The sequence below is a fragment of the Puntigrus tetrazona genome, chromosome 7 (assembly GCF_018831695.1).
Source record: "Puntigrus tetrazona isolate hp1 chromosome 7, ASM1883169v1, whole genome shotgun sequence".
Classification (NCBI taxonomy): domain Eukaryota; kingdom Metazoa; phylum Chordata; class Actinopteri; order Cypriniformes; family Cyprinidae; genus Puntigrus; species Puntigrus tetrazona.
This window is the reverse complement of record NC_056705.1, coordinates 24354762-24370780: the sequence shown is the minus strand read 5'-3', so window position 1 is coordinate 24370780 and position 16019 is coordinate 24354762. Positions and strand designations below refer to the sequence as shown.

Genomic DNA, 16019 nt, shown 5'->3' with positions numbered 1-16019 from the left:
TGAAGCCGAGAGAGATGAAGTGTTCAGAGGGGTGGTGAGAGAGAGAAGACAGAGTAGTGAATGATCGGGCATCTTTCAAGTATGAAAGAAATGAAAAAAAATGTCTGGGAAACATCAAAAATGACATTCAGTTTTCAGTTTGTGACCAGTATAGTTTCATTTCCAAACAAATGAATTTTAAATTAATCAAAGATTTCAGTAACCACTTTATATAGTCATTTCTCTTTTTTTGTGAATCAAAATCATACAGCATGATTAGTACAGAGAATGTGAATCTACGTCACGCCGCCATTTTGAAAGGATCGCCCTCTCCTGGAGCTACTTTTGCAATTCTCGATGTACCATGAATGACAAACAATGGTGACGTTTTCCACAATCGCAACAGAAAATCAAAATCCTGTCTTGAACTCAACAGTGGAGAGGCAGCGCGGTCCTTTCAAGAAGCAGTTTCCCAGAACTCTATGTAGCATGACATCAGCATCACATTCTCTACAGTCTGATTCCTTGATGAATTATTCTAAGAAGTAAATTCTTTGTAGTGAATCATAAAAGCATGCAGTGACTGGAATATTCTAATTCACAAACAAATTAGTTTTTTTAACAAATGAGTCATTTTTTTGGAATAAAAACATAATAGTGTGATCGGTATTCCCAAAAAATGCCTTTTGTGCCTGTCAATCAAAAACATACAAAGTGAATTTTATACAAAAAACACTTATGAGTTCACTGTTTTTAGTCCGATTCAAAAACAAATGACTGTTCAAAAAGACGAGTCACTTGTTTGAATCACCAGAGCAGTTAACGAATCAAGTGAAGTCTGAATTGTTTAAGTTTTGTGTCAGTTTCATGGTTGTTTAGATATACAGACACACAGAGACAGACATACAGTTACTAGAGCGTTCACACTAGTTCAAAATGCCTAGTCTAAAATACATATCTGAAAGAATGTGTGTATTTGTGTATGTATGAATCTTACCGGATCCTTCTCAAGTAGGAGGAGGCTAACCACAACAATGTTGATGTCATTTCCAATAGTTCCGTCTTTGAATAGACTGGAGACCTGTTTAGCAAAAAAAAAACACTTTGCATTACTATAGGTACAGAAGTAAAGAAAGATGTAAACAGTCATATGCTGCATATGGTGTCTTCTTCACAACTGACAGCTCTGCTCACCATGTTCATGACAGTAAGGACATAAGTAGTAACATTGTCTCTGCCATGTTTCTCTAGCATCTTCCTGTCTGCCACCACCAGAGTTTCCACATTCAAGCTGCCCTCTTTGCTTGATGTAATCTCTGAGCGTTTCACCCGGCTTTGCTGCTCGAACTCATCAGGCATGACAAAATGATCCTCAGTAGGAGGCTTGGGAGTATCTGCAGTTAGGATGAGGCGGAGAGATAAAAGGACGGAAACTCATGAAAAAGGGTGAGAGAAACTGGAAATGGCCTCAAATAACTGATTTTCCTTTTTCCAAGCTAGCTCCCTGATAAAAGCGCCAGAGAGGCGCTGACAGACCAGGAAATACACAGTCATTAACTTCACATGCTGTTTCCAAGCTTTCATTCAATTTCTTTCAGTACAACAGATAATAATGACACAGTAGTTTTGCTTTTGTAATCATTATAAATATCTCAGAGGGCTTTACAGTTAAATGCGCACCAACGTATTTTACAAGTATATAATGTGTATTGAACTTTCCATCTACAAATAGCTAAAAGGAAATTCCCTTACATACATTGCTTGCGGCGTCCGCAGAAGTGTTGTCTCTGGAGCTTTCCGTGCTGGTATTCATGGTGGCGGTGGTGGTGGTGATGGTGGTTATCATAGGGGTTTGATTTAACGCTGCTGGACCAGTCAGTCTTATCGGTGTGCACTCTGTGCTCGGCTGATCGCTTGTAGATGACATGTGGGTGATGTCCAGAAGGGGCGCTGTAGTTGTGTTGTAAAGCCAAATGCTGCGGTAGCGGAGTGATGAGAAGTTCCTCGCCGGAGAACCGGATCAGACCTGACTGCAGAATACAGAGGAAGAGGAAGCTAAGAATTGGCAACCAGTAACAAACACTGAGGTTGGACCGTACCTCGAATGCATGCTATTGTTTAAAGAATTTAGGTCAGTAAGATTTTTATGTTTTTGAAAGAGGTCTCTTGTCACCAAGTCTGCATTTATTTGATCAGTAATACAGATAAATTAAATGAAATTAAATTAATAAAAAAATTACATTTTTATTTTATTTTGAATTTGAATTTTATTTTACATTTTAACTTTAAAATGTAATTTATTTCTGCATGGCAAATCAAGATGATTTTCAGAAGCCATTACTCGAGTGTGACAGTTCAGAAATCATTGTAATATTCTGATTTGATACTTATCAAACTTTTTTTTATTACTATTAACATTGCAAACAGGTGTGCTGCATAATTTTTTGCTTAATATGCTATTAATTAAAAATTGGCCACTTCTGAATAATTGAATCCATGATTCCTAAATAAATATATTAATTTAAATGACCATTAAAATTCTGTATAATTCAACACTAATCATCTAAAAATAATAATAATGATTATTTTTATATAAAAATATAATTATTTATTTATTATTTTTATATTAAATAAAACTGTCAAATGCTTTAAATTCTATATGCACCCAGGCATAACAACATTATAATGTCCAATATGAAAAACAGATTTATATTAAGACTTTAAAATAGAGGAAATTGGCTTGTAAAATTAAGTATCCAAAATAATGAAGTATCCTATTTACCATATTTACAATATTGTTCTCTAATATTAGCTGATATCAAATACAGTACTGATATACTGTACATTTCTAATTGCCATCAAAATAGCAGGTTAAGAAAATAAACACAAAGCTAAACACAAGTTAAGCTCTATTGATAGCATCTGTTGCACACTACACAATGATCGTAAAAAAAATCATGTGTTGACACAACTGTCAGCATGTTTATCGTTTTATTTTTACAAACGGGGTTGATTTGAACTTGTTCTCTGTGGTAATAAACAGCACGAAACAGATGATGTTGACAGAAGTTGACTCCTAGTTAACCAGGAGTATTCCTAAAGGAACACATTCACCTTGAGGTAACCCTCCAGACCAAGGTAAAATCAGAACGCACAGATGTGGGACTCAAAATATATTCAATCAAAGAAGTAGAGGTATTTAGGTGGGTTTAATGTCATGGAAAAAAAGCCCTCCAGGAGACCATCAACTTTTTACATTCCTGGTTGTGGGGGATTCTTGGTTCCTCCAGCTGAAACGTCGGTGGTTAAAAAAACAGCTGTTGCAGAGTCACAAAAAAGGGCATCGCCATAGTTACAGCTGTCAGTACACAATAAACAAAAGATGACATGGTGGGATGAAGAAGAGCCCGGGGCATCTAAAAGCATCTTCAGGAGCTGCCCATTTATCAAATGTTTCAGTACAGAGCACAGAGAAAAGTTCATATGCAGCATACCTTTTCAGCAGCTTGTTTTACTGCGATGATTAGCATGGCCAAAAGCCAGGCATGTCAGATATGATAGACTATCATATCTACATCCTCTCTCAACAACACTCAATCCATGAAACTCTCTAATGAACTCGTTTTAAAGCAAACCTGAGAGGTAAAAGTGAAGCAACCTACTGTACAGTTGACAGCTGTATTTATTTGATCAAATAATTATTGATCAGTATTACAAATTGAAATAACTGTTCTATGGGTGAGTTTTACATATCTTTTAGAGCTGAATTAGATGGCATGTTTGAGAGGTAGGTGGAGGAGGTCAGATATTGGCGAGCAGTTGATTAATGAGGTGTGGGGTCAAAGGCGAACCCAAAGCTTATCGTCTGCTATGATAGTGACACGCATTGGTGCCCTGGGACACATCCGAAGCAAGCCAACACATGCGCACATGGAGCCATTACTAATAAAACATGTCAGAGCTTAATTGCTTCATTATAAGTCATATACATGTGTCTCCAGATTTATTTGGCTTGGGTCAACGTTTCTACGATGCCTTTCCAGCAAAATGTAGCAATATTTCAGAGCAAACCACTTTTCGCTGTACTGCCAATTGGAAAAGCAATGTTAGCTTCAAGCAAACTTGTACTAGGTATTCAGACCTTTCTTTAGGTTTACATGATGAATCTTTGCAGTGTTTCAGTGTACAGTACAGTACACTTAATTCAATTGAGATATGAAGTAGTGCCTGAGATTAACAAACCGTAAAAAGTGCTAAATGTGAAATCTGTTCTGCTCTGTGTGTCTCTGTGTGAATGAGCGTGCACCGTTTCATACTAAAGTATGACTTTTCAAATCTAATCAAACTATTACAACAGTCACTCTTACTAATGTGAAAGAAAAATCTTAAATACTATACCTTAGATTGGTTTTATGTTAAGTTTCTTTAAGTTACAGGACATTTTTCTATAAAGTTGGGTTCTTTAGGTTCATGTCTTTATTGATGTGAAAAAAAAAATCAATGAGTGCTTTACTGCTCTTGCAGACAAGCTAAAGTGGAATAAATGATAAAATAGGTGTATCTTTATTGCTTTATTGACTTTTGTCTCTTTCCTGTTCAATATTTGCAAACAAACTTTGTATGGTAATATAAAATATGACCACCAACCTATCATTAATTCAGAAACAATGACTACACTCAGCACCTCCTGACAGGCCTGGTTTAACTAAGTGGGTAGTGCTGCAGTTGTAAAATAGGTCATATTACTCCAGTCATTTGTGCCTGGACCATATTCAGTCTGGCAGAGCCATTAGTGCCAGAGACAAACTTCTGAGAGGGCAACTGACTCCCTCTAGGTTTCTAGGTAATTGTGAACTAAATGAGGTGGATATTTTACGTTCATAACCACGAAGATATAATAAACATACCGTGCTAAAGATGAGCCACACTGTCCTGTCAGATTGGCTTGGAGATGAACTAAATATGTTTTTGTAAATGCTGGTTACGAGACACAAATTCAAACATAATATTTGGAGACCTGTGGTGTCGTAAACCAGTGGTCATGGGACGGTGCATCTTCCTGAATGGCTTGAGCTGCTCTCATCACTGAACTGAAGTCATCTTCCCTCTTTAAGACTAGAATTTTAACCTCTGTCTCCCAGACTGCTGAACCTCACACATTCCGTCTGGCTTTGGAATTCTACCTAATCCCACCCTCCACGAACAGGCAAATCCTTGCAGAATAGCTGTGCATTCAGTCAGTGATTTAACCCCCTTCTTTTCTTCATGGCCCTGTGTGTTTGATCCCGCGTACCCCGACCCCTCCCATCTCGCAGGTGGCAAAGTAAACACAGGGCACTCCCAGGGCTGAGGCGGTGCCCGCAAAAGCACACGCTGTGAAAACAGCGGTAGACCGTGGCAGGCTACTGCAATGATCTGAGGCATCTGCTCCCACCATTAAACACAGGGCAACAGGGTCACTCGTCTTTCTCCACCCACGCCCGACCTCTCCTCTTATGGCTAACGGCTTTCTTCCACTGACTCAAGTCAATGAGATGTGAGATAGAATTTGCCAAAATATATAAAAGTGATCACAGTAAATATGGTGAACTTGACTATTCCTTTTGCAATGCATTTGATTTTGAACATGGAAAAATAATACTCACATTAAAAGAGTATAACAATGTGCATGCTTTCCTGCATGTCAATAATACATGTATATAATACATATATAGTACCTAAGTAGCTAAATTTGCTATCCAAGCACTCAAACAGCATGGCATAAAAATAGAAGCACAAAATCAGTAGCAATGCAGCTTTGGCCTGAAAGTGACAGATCTCGTTATTTGGACTGAAAATCTCTTGACAGTGGCCTCAGATCAGTCGGACATCCTTATTGTTGAGCCCACTGAAAGTAAAAAATATTACAGCACTTGGATTCAGTTTATTAAGAAACTCTCATACCGCTACAACTAAAAATGTAATGTACACATACTGGATGCAAAAATGCATTGCACTGCATTTCTCTTCTCTATTCACACTGTCTGTGTTTATGAGTCTCATTTCATTGAAGTCAGAGTCATAGTGTATGCCACGGTAAAACTGAAATCTTCATTCAAGCATTGAGAACATCAAATACATTCAGACGATACACATAACGCAAGTTAACGTCTGCCACATACAAATCAGCCAAAGAAGACCACTATGTAATTTACTTTCTTTAAATAACAGGGTTAACATTCTTTTTTTGATGATAATAGTGCAGAATCGCCCTATTATTAGTGTATTGGAATTACAGTGTAGTTTTGCATTAAAACTTTACTCACAACCAGAAAACCAAAGCCATTGATCCATGTTATGCACAAATGATGAAACACTACTTTCAAAAATAACTGGACAACTCCCCACACTATGATGTGGGTTTGCGCACATCTTTACATTTAAAACCACACTGGTAAAAAAATTAACACTTTTTCTTCATTCTTTTCCACTCTCTGTAAGATAAATAAGGAAATAAACCTGAAGCATAGGAGGATGGAAGATTGAGACTATTGACACATTTGAAGAAAAGCCACAAGATTTCAATCCTGACATTTTCTCAATAAACCATGTTAGCACATTATTCGAGATGAGCTTCCTGCAGTGAAGCCCTCCCCGTACAGGGCACCCCGTAAGCATGTATTTAACCAACATCCTGCAGGACCTCTGCAAGTGCCCTGCAGTCCACCTCACACAATTATCACACATGTATTCCATTTATTTTAGAGACATAACAAACTTTACTGTCAAATATCTAACAACTTAGTCCAGCAGTTAGCAGATGGAGGTGCTTTGCTTCAATAATGGGGGTAAATGGATTCCATCTGGGGCCAAATTTTTTTAGCTTTTTGGCCATTATGTCTGATGATGGGATGCAGAAAGAAAGAAGCTGGCTGAAGACATGAGAGAGGAAATAACTGAAGCACTGCAGGGATCCTATTATCACAAAATATTTTTTTTTGACACAAGCAGTAAAGATCACCAGTTTCTACTTACTTTATTTATATATATATATATATATATATATATATATATATATATATATATATATATATATATATATATATATATATATATAAACTAATATCTGCAAAATATGACTGTGCAAATGTATTGTTAAATTTGATTGTTAAAATAACTGTACTCTTAAAATCGTGGGTTTCTTCAAGTAAATATTTATCAAATGGGTTCAGCTGGCCAAAAGTTTGTGAGTCTTTCCTATAGAATATATTAATGTCACTGCAATGTTTTTAATATAATAATGTATGACAGGTGATCACATAATTACACAAGTGCCTAATTACAGCCTTCTACAAAAACCACCTGACTACTTAAAGCCTATTACACTCGAGGGAACGAAGGGAAGCACTCAACCACAGTCTCTTCTTTGGATTTCACATTCATGTGCCAGACTTATAGTTATCTCCTTCAAGAAACACTTGTAAGAGACGTAGATTAGAGGCCAATGTCTGCTGCCAGATAAACATGTTTCATTTTCACAGCGAACACAGAAACCATGAGAGCTCTTTTAACTCTCACTCTACTCATTGATTCAGAGTCTTCACATATTCAAAGGAATATCAGATGTTGGGAATTAACTAATAAAGCACGGTCCTCAAAGCACTACTCTATGAACGAATTAACCGCTGGGAACGTCTGTTTTATGTGGTTTCATGAGAACTGTCTTTGACTGTATCACTAGTGAGTCTTCAGTGCAAGTATAGGAAATTATTTATTGCCTGTCTATGTGATTCTATGAAACGTAATTAGCATTTCTTTGTGTAAACTGTGAGTGTTTTTAAAGCTTCCAACCGTGGTATTATGATCTAGATGAGTAAGTGCTTACATGCTGTAAAAGGCTGGAAGGGAGCAGTGAGAAACCCAAAGCTGCTTATTACCCAGCTTTAAAACACATCTGCATTCCACCGCTGGTTACATCTGACCAGAGCATCAACTCTTCTGGATTCAGCGGGAATTGTGTGTGTGTGTGTGTGTGATGAACACTTCAGGGGAATTTGGATATATGAGATCTATACAAAGTAAATTTTTAAAATACACTTTTAGCCCTGGGTCATGAAACACTGGTATTTTTGCAGTGCTAAAATGATTAGGTCTGAAATGATAGAGTGCTAGAACGTTACATGTTATGCATGCAATACACAACCAATCATATAATAAACACTGTTTTTCCTCATTAAATACTCCTTTGTATTTGAAAATTATATGTGATGAGTAAAAGACTAACATCAAGTCAATTTCATGTAAACAATTAAATGAAAATCTGAATACACTAGGATTAAATTAAAGAATTCAGATTTATAACTCTTTTTCTGGGGACATGTTTTGGTGGATTCAATTCAAAACAGGAAGTTCACTATTTATAGCACAGTCACACCATAATACCTAGATATAAAACATAAAGGAAAGGGGAGAAAAATTGGAAGGTGGAGAGAGGAAGACTGATCTTGCCTCAAAAAGAGGCCAAAAAGAGATTTACTGCAACTCTTCGCTAAAGATTTGGGATGCTAAAGATTTTAGCATGCTAAGCTAATGCAACACTTTTGGTTGTAACAGGTTGTTGTACAATTATTATCTTCAAAACATGACAACTTCATGCAAAAAAAGATGTTCTGTCAGCTCAACAGTTGTCATGTTTTTAAACTACAGTACAATCGATTGTTTGCACCCTTACAACTTTGTTTTCATTCCTCTCACAAATTAGCCTAAATATGGCACAACCCCAACCAATGTCTTAAACCAGCTGAAGATGACAAAGAAAGCTGGTCCAGGAAATGACTAAAAAGAAAGAAGGAACTGCTTTCAAAGCCTTAGATATCGCAAAGCTAAGTTTTCAATGACAAAATGGTGTCCTTTCATAACTCTATTACTTTAAGAAAGATGCATGAGTTTGAATAACATAATTAAACCTCAGTGGAGAAATGAGAATTATAAAATGCCTGTCCCAAATGGTCCAAGGCACGAGATATGGGATTCCTTATAATATTTATGGCTTCTCGGAGCTGGTGCGACAGCCACTTCACCACTGCCCATTAGTTTTAGGTCTTCAAGTGAGTGAGAACAAGAGCTATTACAGGACCAGCGTGCCTTTCCTCTTCCTCACTCTCTCCCACAGCCTCTCTCTCTCCCTCCCTCTCTGGCATCCCTAAGCAGCCTCTACATCACTGTCACCACACAGACCACCAGGGAATAGCCCCTGGCAACTCCTATAGTGCTAACATGGCATAACACCCCGTGAATTATGAAAGGGGGAGTGGGGAACATTTGTAACTACAAAGGAGCCCAGCATATATTCACTCTGGTTTCAATTTGTCTGCCTGCCCTCCCAAAACTCAGACAAGTATAAATGTCCACCACGTCACCTGAGCATTGTCTCCCATGGTGCAGCGCATTTGAGTCTCAGCTAGCAGACTCAGAGTGGTTAATCCAAAGGGATTGAGCCTAATAGTGGCAGGAAGAATCACAGACTGAACCCAATCATGTGCCTGTAGCTGTAGGGTACCACTATATTGTGTAGATACATCATTACACAAATGCTATGGTAACCAGATGCTTGTAAACTGACCAAGCAAGAGAAATTAAAGCTGTGTGCAATATCAATCTGAGAGTTTTACATCAAATCCGGGATTGGATGTAAAGGATACATAACATAATAATATTGCTCGAGAAGGACTCCGTTCCTGAATTATGAAGGCATGTACATAATTTAAGATCAGGTTAAGATGCCGTCACATTTACCTTTGGTCAGCAAGTTTTTACAAGCAAAATCCATTTATTTCAATAAAAAATCCTTGTGGTAAGGAATTTCATGTGAGGGTGTGCTTGAAGGCTGGTTGGTTTGCAAGTAACGTTTCTGTGAGGTGTGCTTTGTATACTGCTACACTACATGGTCCTTTTTATGGCTAATACAACCACACTTGTATACTATATAAGAAAAACTATAAATGTATAAAACAACATTCAAATAATTCATGATTCTCATTTATGTTCTACAGCCATAAGAAATATATATATATATATATATATATAAGAGTATAGTAAGAGTTATTTGCAAAAAGTCACGATAAAAAGAATCATAGAGTCTGGATATTAAATTATAATGCCACTACCCAATGCATTTATACTTAATTTATGATGCCAGGATGAAGGTCTCAAACGTAAATGAAAATTTCAACAGCATCTCCAAGTACCAATCATGACAACAAACAACTCTGACAGAAACCCCAAAGCATTTTCTCACAATTTCCTGAGTCAGATAAGCACTACAGATCTGCTCTTGGAGTCTGTATATGGTAAATCACAGCCTCTCTCTTCCATTGATGTTTGAATGGCCCGGTGCTGTACTCTCACTGCAGTGTATCCACACAAGCTTTGAGCACACTGACAGCTTTCCTCCTTTCCAGTCAGAGTGAATTAGCATCACAACTGTCCCTAAGTGCAATCCCACACGTTAGTGCATCAGCTTGAACCAGCAGGTCTGGTACTGAATAAACACAGCTGAAGTGCTTCAGCAGCAATTCACACACATACACACCTCACACATTCACAGACAGTCTAGCACCCACAAGGCTGGTCTACGGGCCGGGCTGTCCATAAAAGATAAAAGAACACTTTTCCATTCAAAAAGACTTCATGAAGCACCCCCACCCCTAAAGACCCAAGAGAGGTAGTCTGTGGAAAACCTGTTTAGCAAAAGTAAATTAACACCTTGTAACATTTGTGCGTAATACTTGATTGCCTAATTATCTGTTCAGTCATTTGTTTTTACTTGCTAGCAAAATTCAAACAAAAGGTAAGATCTACATTAATTAACACATTGAATCTCAAATCATTTCCTCAATCAGTACAATTATGCATGCTTAACATTAATTCAGTTTATTCAATATGAGTATGAGATATGTAAGTTACTTATTCAAGCCCACCTTTAAGAACTTATTTCCTATGTCCTGTCATGTAAACTTTAACTAGGCAAAAGAAATGATAGTCTGACTGTGAACAGAAGAGACAATGAGGGGCTTGGGAAAGGTCATGTCTGAGTTCAGCATGATTGGACATGTTTGGAAAGAACTGAAATTCAGTGAAGGGCAAATCTAGTGAATTCTCTGTGCTACAAAGCCCTGCTTGCAAACCATTCAAAAGACCAGGAGGATAATTAACTATACTCAGTTGTCTGCCTGGTGGACTCTGAAAAACTCTCATTTCTGTCCTAATCACGAAAAGCTGGGTTTATCTCCATATGAGACATAGAAAGGCCATGTAGCAGAAAATACACTACTATTCAAGTTGTAACATTTTTGAAAGAAGTCACAGAGGCTCATCAAGGATCAATTTCTTTGATTATTATTATCATTGTTTCATCACCCTTCAAAAAGCATTCTAATATGTTGATTTGCTGCTCATGAAGCATTTCTTATTATTATTAATTGCTGCAAGAATTAACAAATCTGAGGATTTGCTCAATTTAGAACACAAAACAGCCAGCTGACCGAGATAATTAATTGATCCACAATGTCAACATTTCAAAAGCTAAGGCTATTTAGTCAACCACTTGCTATCCTACCCAGCAGAGTTTGCTAACATGCTAATTGTTAGCAAACAAATCTACTGTCAAGTCTACTGTCTCATTACCTGCTTCAAAAAGGTAAGCTGGCAAAGCAGTTAATGTGTTAAAGTTACCAAATGAGTGGCCATGTGTTGAGCGAATCATAACAACTAAATATAGCAACACTACCAGAATAGATCATACATCAATAATCCAGTGTAATGAAAGATCTCTAAGCCTTTCATTGTGATACTAGAGCCAATTCTGGACAGCATGGTGGCTCAGCCAGTCAAAACACGTCTAGAAAGCAGGATCAGCCATTTCAAAGGGGGATGGGCTTGAACCTGTCACCAACCATATGGAACCGTGACCCAGAGAAGGCCCGAGGATGAGAATTTGTCTATGCCTAGGCTGGAAAAGCAACTCTGAACTTGCACAACCATGCGACCCCGCAACTTGATCCAGTGGAAGTTCTGACCTCTGAACAAGAAGTAGCAAAGCAGCACTTTAGAAGCTCCACCTGCTAATCAGCTTTTACAAAATGAAGCAGCTTTGGGACTGGCATTCATATGCCATGCTGGATGCTGCCTTCTAGCAGATTTTGAACCAACCTCAAAACAGCACACATGACTAAACTAATCCACAAATCAACATTTCATTACTACGATGATGTGTTTTGTTTTAGGGTTGGATGGAAGACGTTTGATCATGCCGCCAAATCTGGGGCCAGACTATCCATTCGAGGCAAGTGATAACAGCAATTGGAGGACGCACAGTAATTAAAAACTTTAAATGAAGCAGGATTTAGCGAGTAAATCCCTCTGTTCCTGATTTAAAGGCCGGGACCGCCTGTTCTTCATTTAACAACTGAATCCCTGTCCATCTGCTATGTTATGCGCTGTTTAACAGAGAGCAGGAGAACTAGTACAAGCAAATCAAACTTTCATCAACTCACTAACCTAATAGACGGCATAACCTCTGAATGTACTGACTGTGGGGGTTCCCATCCACATTGATTTTACTTTTGGACTGGCATTCTCGCAACACAAAACCTCTCTCTCTCTATGCAACTGCCTCCTCGGCCTTTCACAGCACAAGGGGTTGCTGCGGATCAGCAGAGGGATGAATGGGTTCTCATTTGTACTTAATCCAAAGCTCCTCATCAAGCGGAGATGACATGGAAGGGTTAAAGTCCTCTGTGACTCGTTCTTTTTTACTCCAACAAAGAAAGGGAGAGTGAAAGAGGCAGAGTGACAGAGTGAGAGACCCTGTTTTCTTTTGCTTCTGTACATTTAAGCACAAAATCTAAAGGGACACACAGGTCTAGTTTGGCATCCTGTATCTGAAATTGGGGCACCTTTCAGACCACCAAGAGAATCACCTAGAGCTTGGGCCATCGTTCAGAAAAAACGAGCTTCAAAAGAAGGGGGAGTAGATCAAAGAGTCCCTGCAGTCTATTCAGATGCAATTGCTCCCAAATCACATTGTGTTGTCACACAGTTTTAAAAGAATGGGTCACTGCTGTTTTATTGTGGAGAAGCTACCGCTAATGAAAAGGACAATGCAAAGATTAGCGCTGCCAACCAAGCGCCTGAAACCTCACTCTGTCTTTAATTGTGGAGAACAAGGGAGACAGGAAAGCAGGGCAAACACTGAACAAAAGAGCAGGGAGTGGAGGCAGAGAACGTCAGCAGAACTCTGTGTATGATTTTACAGTAGCCCACCATCAAAGGTGAGATGTGATCCTCTCTGAAGGAAAACAAAAAAAAGACCAGTGCTCCAGCTGACCTGTTTTAATAAGCTATATATGCTCTGTGGCACACTTATACTTCCCAAACTCCTACAGGCACAGGTATACTTTACTAACTGTAACTTGGAAATGTTTGCATAGTAGCAACATTGGTAGCCACTTACTTAATGAGTAAACAAACAATGGACAGCACATTTAACCTTTGTTCCAAAATCTAAAAAGCTGACTCCACAGGCCAGGAACAAAACAAGTGAAAACACTAGTGCAGCATACAGAAGCTGGAAGGATTTAATGACAGGTTTCACGCCTAAGGTTTTTTTTTTTTGGACAGGTAAGGGAAATGATGAAACCGCTATCTAAAACTAACTATTCATGTAATTTGCGTAAAACTACAGACACAACACCTTTCCCAAAGTATTAATAATTTAATTAAGCTACCTCTTTAAAAACTATATTTTGGCCAAGTTTAAAGATAACATCACAAGGCAATCCCGGAATCAGGATCAGTGAAAAAAATCCAAGATGACAGGTAATTACTGAAATAATCACAAACTTCCAAAACATTTGTTGAATGAAACACTTTCATGCATGATTCATAAGTTGCTGCCTATATAGAGCATTTCATATATGAGGTCCCAATCCATTTAGTATGCCTTTTTAAAAAGCAGTTGCCTGTGATACATTGATGTAGCTCATTTTGGAGTAAAAGGAGCCACTTACCAGACCTGTGCAGGTGGATATAGCCACAGAGGATTCCGAATAGTTTCGGATGGAGCCCTGATAGAGGCAGTTATGAATCGAAGGGTCAAGGCTGGCTGTATCGATGCCCTCTGCACTCAGTGTCTGTACGGTAAACCCCTCTGCTAGCACATGGGACGGCTGCAAGTCTAAGTGTAATTTCTTGCCGAATGCAGAGACATGATAGTGCACCGTTCCACCGGCTTCTGACAGGGATCTCTTGCTCCTTCCATGTCTTGACAGATCATGGGAAATGTAACCTCCACGTAAATCCACTTCCACTGGTGTGGAAAAATCGTAATCTGTGAGGGGAACAAACACATTTTAATTCACCTGACTCAATACCAATCCATCAGCAGCTATATTGATGACTCGCCCTGCACTACAACGGTTTTTGACCAATCAAACGAATGAAAAAAGGAAAACTGCACTGTCAAAGACTTTCATGGGGTCTGGTCAGAACCTGTGGCTTACTTTCTCTATATCTGGTCTAACTAATTCATGAATTAAAAAAATACAACAAAAATAAAAAGTAAATAATTTACCTCCTGACTCCAAATCGGTATATCATTATTTTAACTTATTCAATATTGCTAGGCCATATCAACATACACATGCGTCTGTATGCAACTATTCTGTACTGTTCCATGTTTCCGAACGAGATTTCAAGCATTTCAGTGACCACTGTAGCCTATGCAAGCTGTGGAAAGGACAAATAAATGAACTTATATTCCTTGTAGCCACTATTTAGTATCAAGTACTTCACCGATAGCTCAAAATTAACAGACATTTAGTCAATACCTTTTAATTGGTATTGTAAACATTGTTTTAAAAAGACAAACTCTCTGTAGTTCAACACGCGGCAGATAAGAGATGAGGGGATCCTTCTAATGCGCCCACACGCGTGCTAGCGCACGACCACCGGCTCATATTTGGGAATATATTTATGTTGTAAATCTCTTAATTCACAGGGTCTGTATGGTACGCTTCAAGCGTATTTATATCTTTATGTGTACAGGTATGTCCAGGTAGGTTCGACTAGTGCGCGAGAGCATGCATCGGCATCCATCACTGGCGTGTCATCAATCAGAACAGAAATACGGTTGCAGCGCGTAAAGACACAAACCTTGATAGAGGACGCCGGGGTCGCCGGCAAATGAGACCGATGATACAGAGTGGAAGCAACAGAACTGCAGAGCCTGCAAAAGCGCAAATAACTCACCACAATTAACTTCATAAGAACAATAAGCACGGAATATGTAATAACAGTTAATTCTCAGAGTGTCACCTGCCTTTATAAAGTTCCCAAACGACACACCCGCCAATAATCTCGCCGAAGTGCTGCTTACCAGAGGGACTTGTAAACTCCAGAGCAATAGGAAAAGGCAATCCATGTTGTCATGCACGCACCTTTACTGTTACCTCTTCAAATACGGGGAAAGTAACAATCCGCAAATCCGTGCGTTGCAATATAGAGACATTGCTAACCGTTTAAACTGCCCTGTTTCTTTCGTTGCTCAAGTAAAATCCACCGGGTTCATTAGGGTAACGCGCACCGCTTGTTTGCAAAGCGCAGGTACACACAGAACTGCTGACTGCTGAGCAGTGACATTCAGCGTGCGTGTGTGTGTGTGTGTGTGTGTGTGTGTGTGTAAACTATACTGCGATAGTGGCACCGGCTGATGGGCAAAAGGTGGGGGTCGAAATTTCCGCCAATCAGCGACGACCATCTGCGGGAGAATCAGTGTATTAGCGCTCCTCACTGTCCGACCGTCCATAAACAGATCACCGAGTTCATTGAAACGGGATACACGTTCGTAGCACTCCCTCTAAATGAACGGTCCGAGCAAGTAAACACACGCTGTCGAAAGAGTTTATGTGTTCAATGTGAATCTGAAGAGTTCTGAATGGGCTGCCGGATGATTTATGATACTGTACGCTGTACTGTTTAATGAAGCTCTTTCACGTCAGGTC

At 38.8% G+C, this 16019-nt stretch overlaps 1 protein-coding gene across 3 annotated transcripts in view; it reads right to left on the bottom strand.

Annotated features, from left to right (window-relative positions):
• The window catches only part of adamts18 (ADAM metallopeptidase with thrombospondin type 1 motif, 18), a 45887-nt gene extending 30231 nt beyond the window's left edge, over positions 1-15656 (bottom strand). For 2 of the 3 annotated variants that reach the window (XM_043243445.1, XM_043243447.1), the window contains exons 1-6: positions 15338-15656; positions 15172-15244; positions 14028-14347; positions 1736-2009; positions 1174-1373; positions 977-1060 (exon numbers count right to left, since the gene is read on the bottom strand). In XM_043243445.1, the coding sequence (XP_043099380.1) occupies positions 977-1060; positions 1174-1373; positions 1736-2009; positions 14028-14347; positions 15172-15244; positions 15338-15439 (1053 nt within the window). In that variant the 5' untranslated portion in view covers positions 15440-15656. Of the gene's footprint in view, positions 1-976; positions 1061-1173; positions 1374-1731; positions 2010-14027; positions 14348-15171; positions 15245-15337 lie in introns of those variants that run through there. The other variant, XM_043243448.1, reaches the window with a different exon arrangement.
• Positions 15657-16019: the final 363 nt, after the last annotated feature.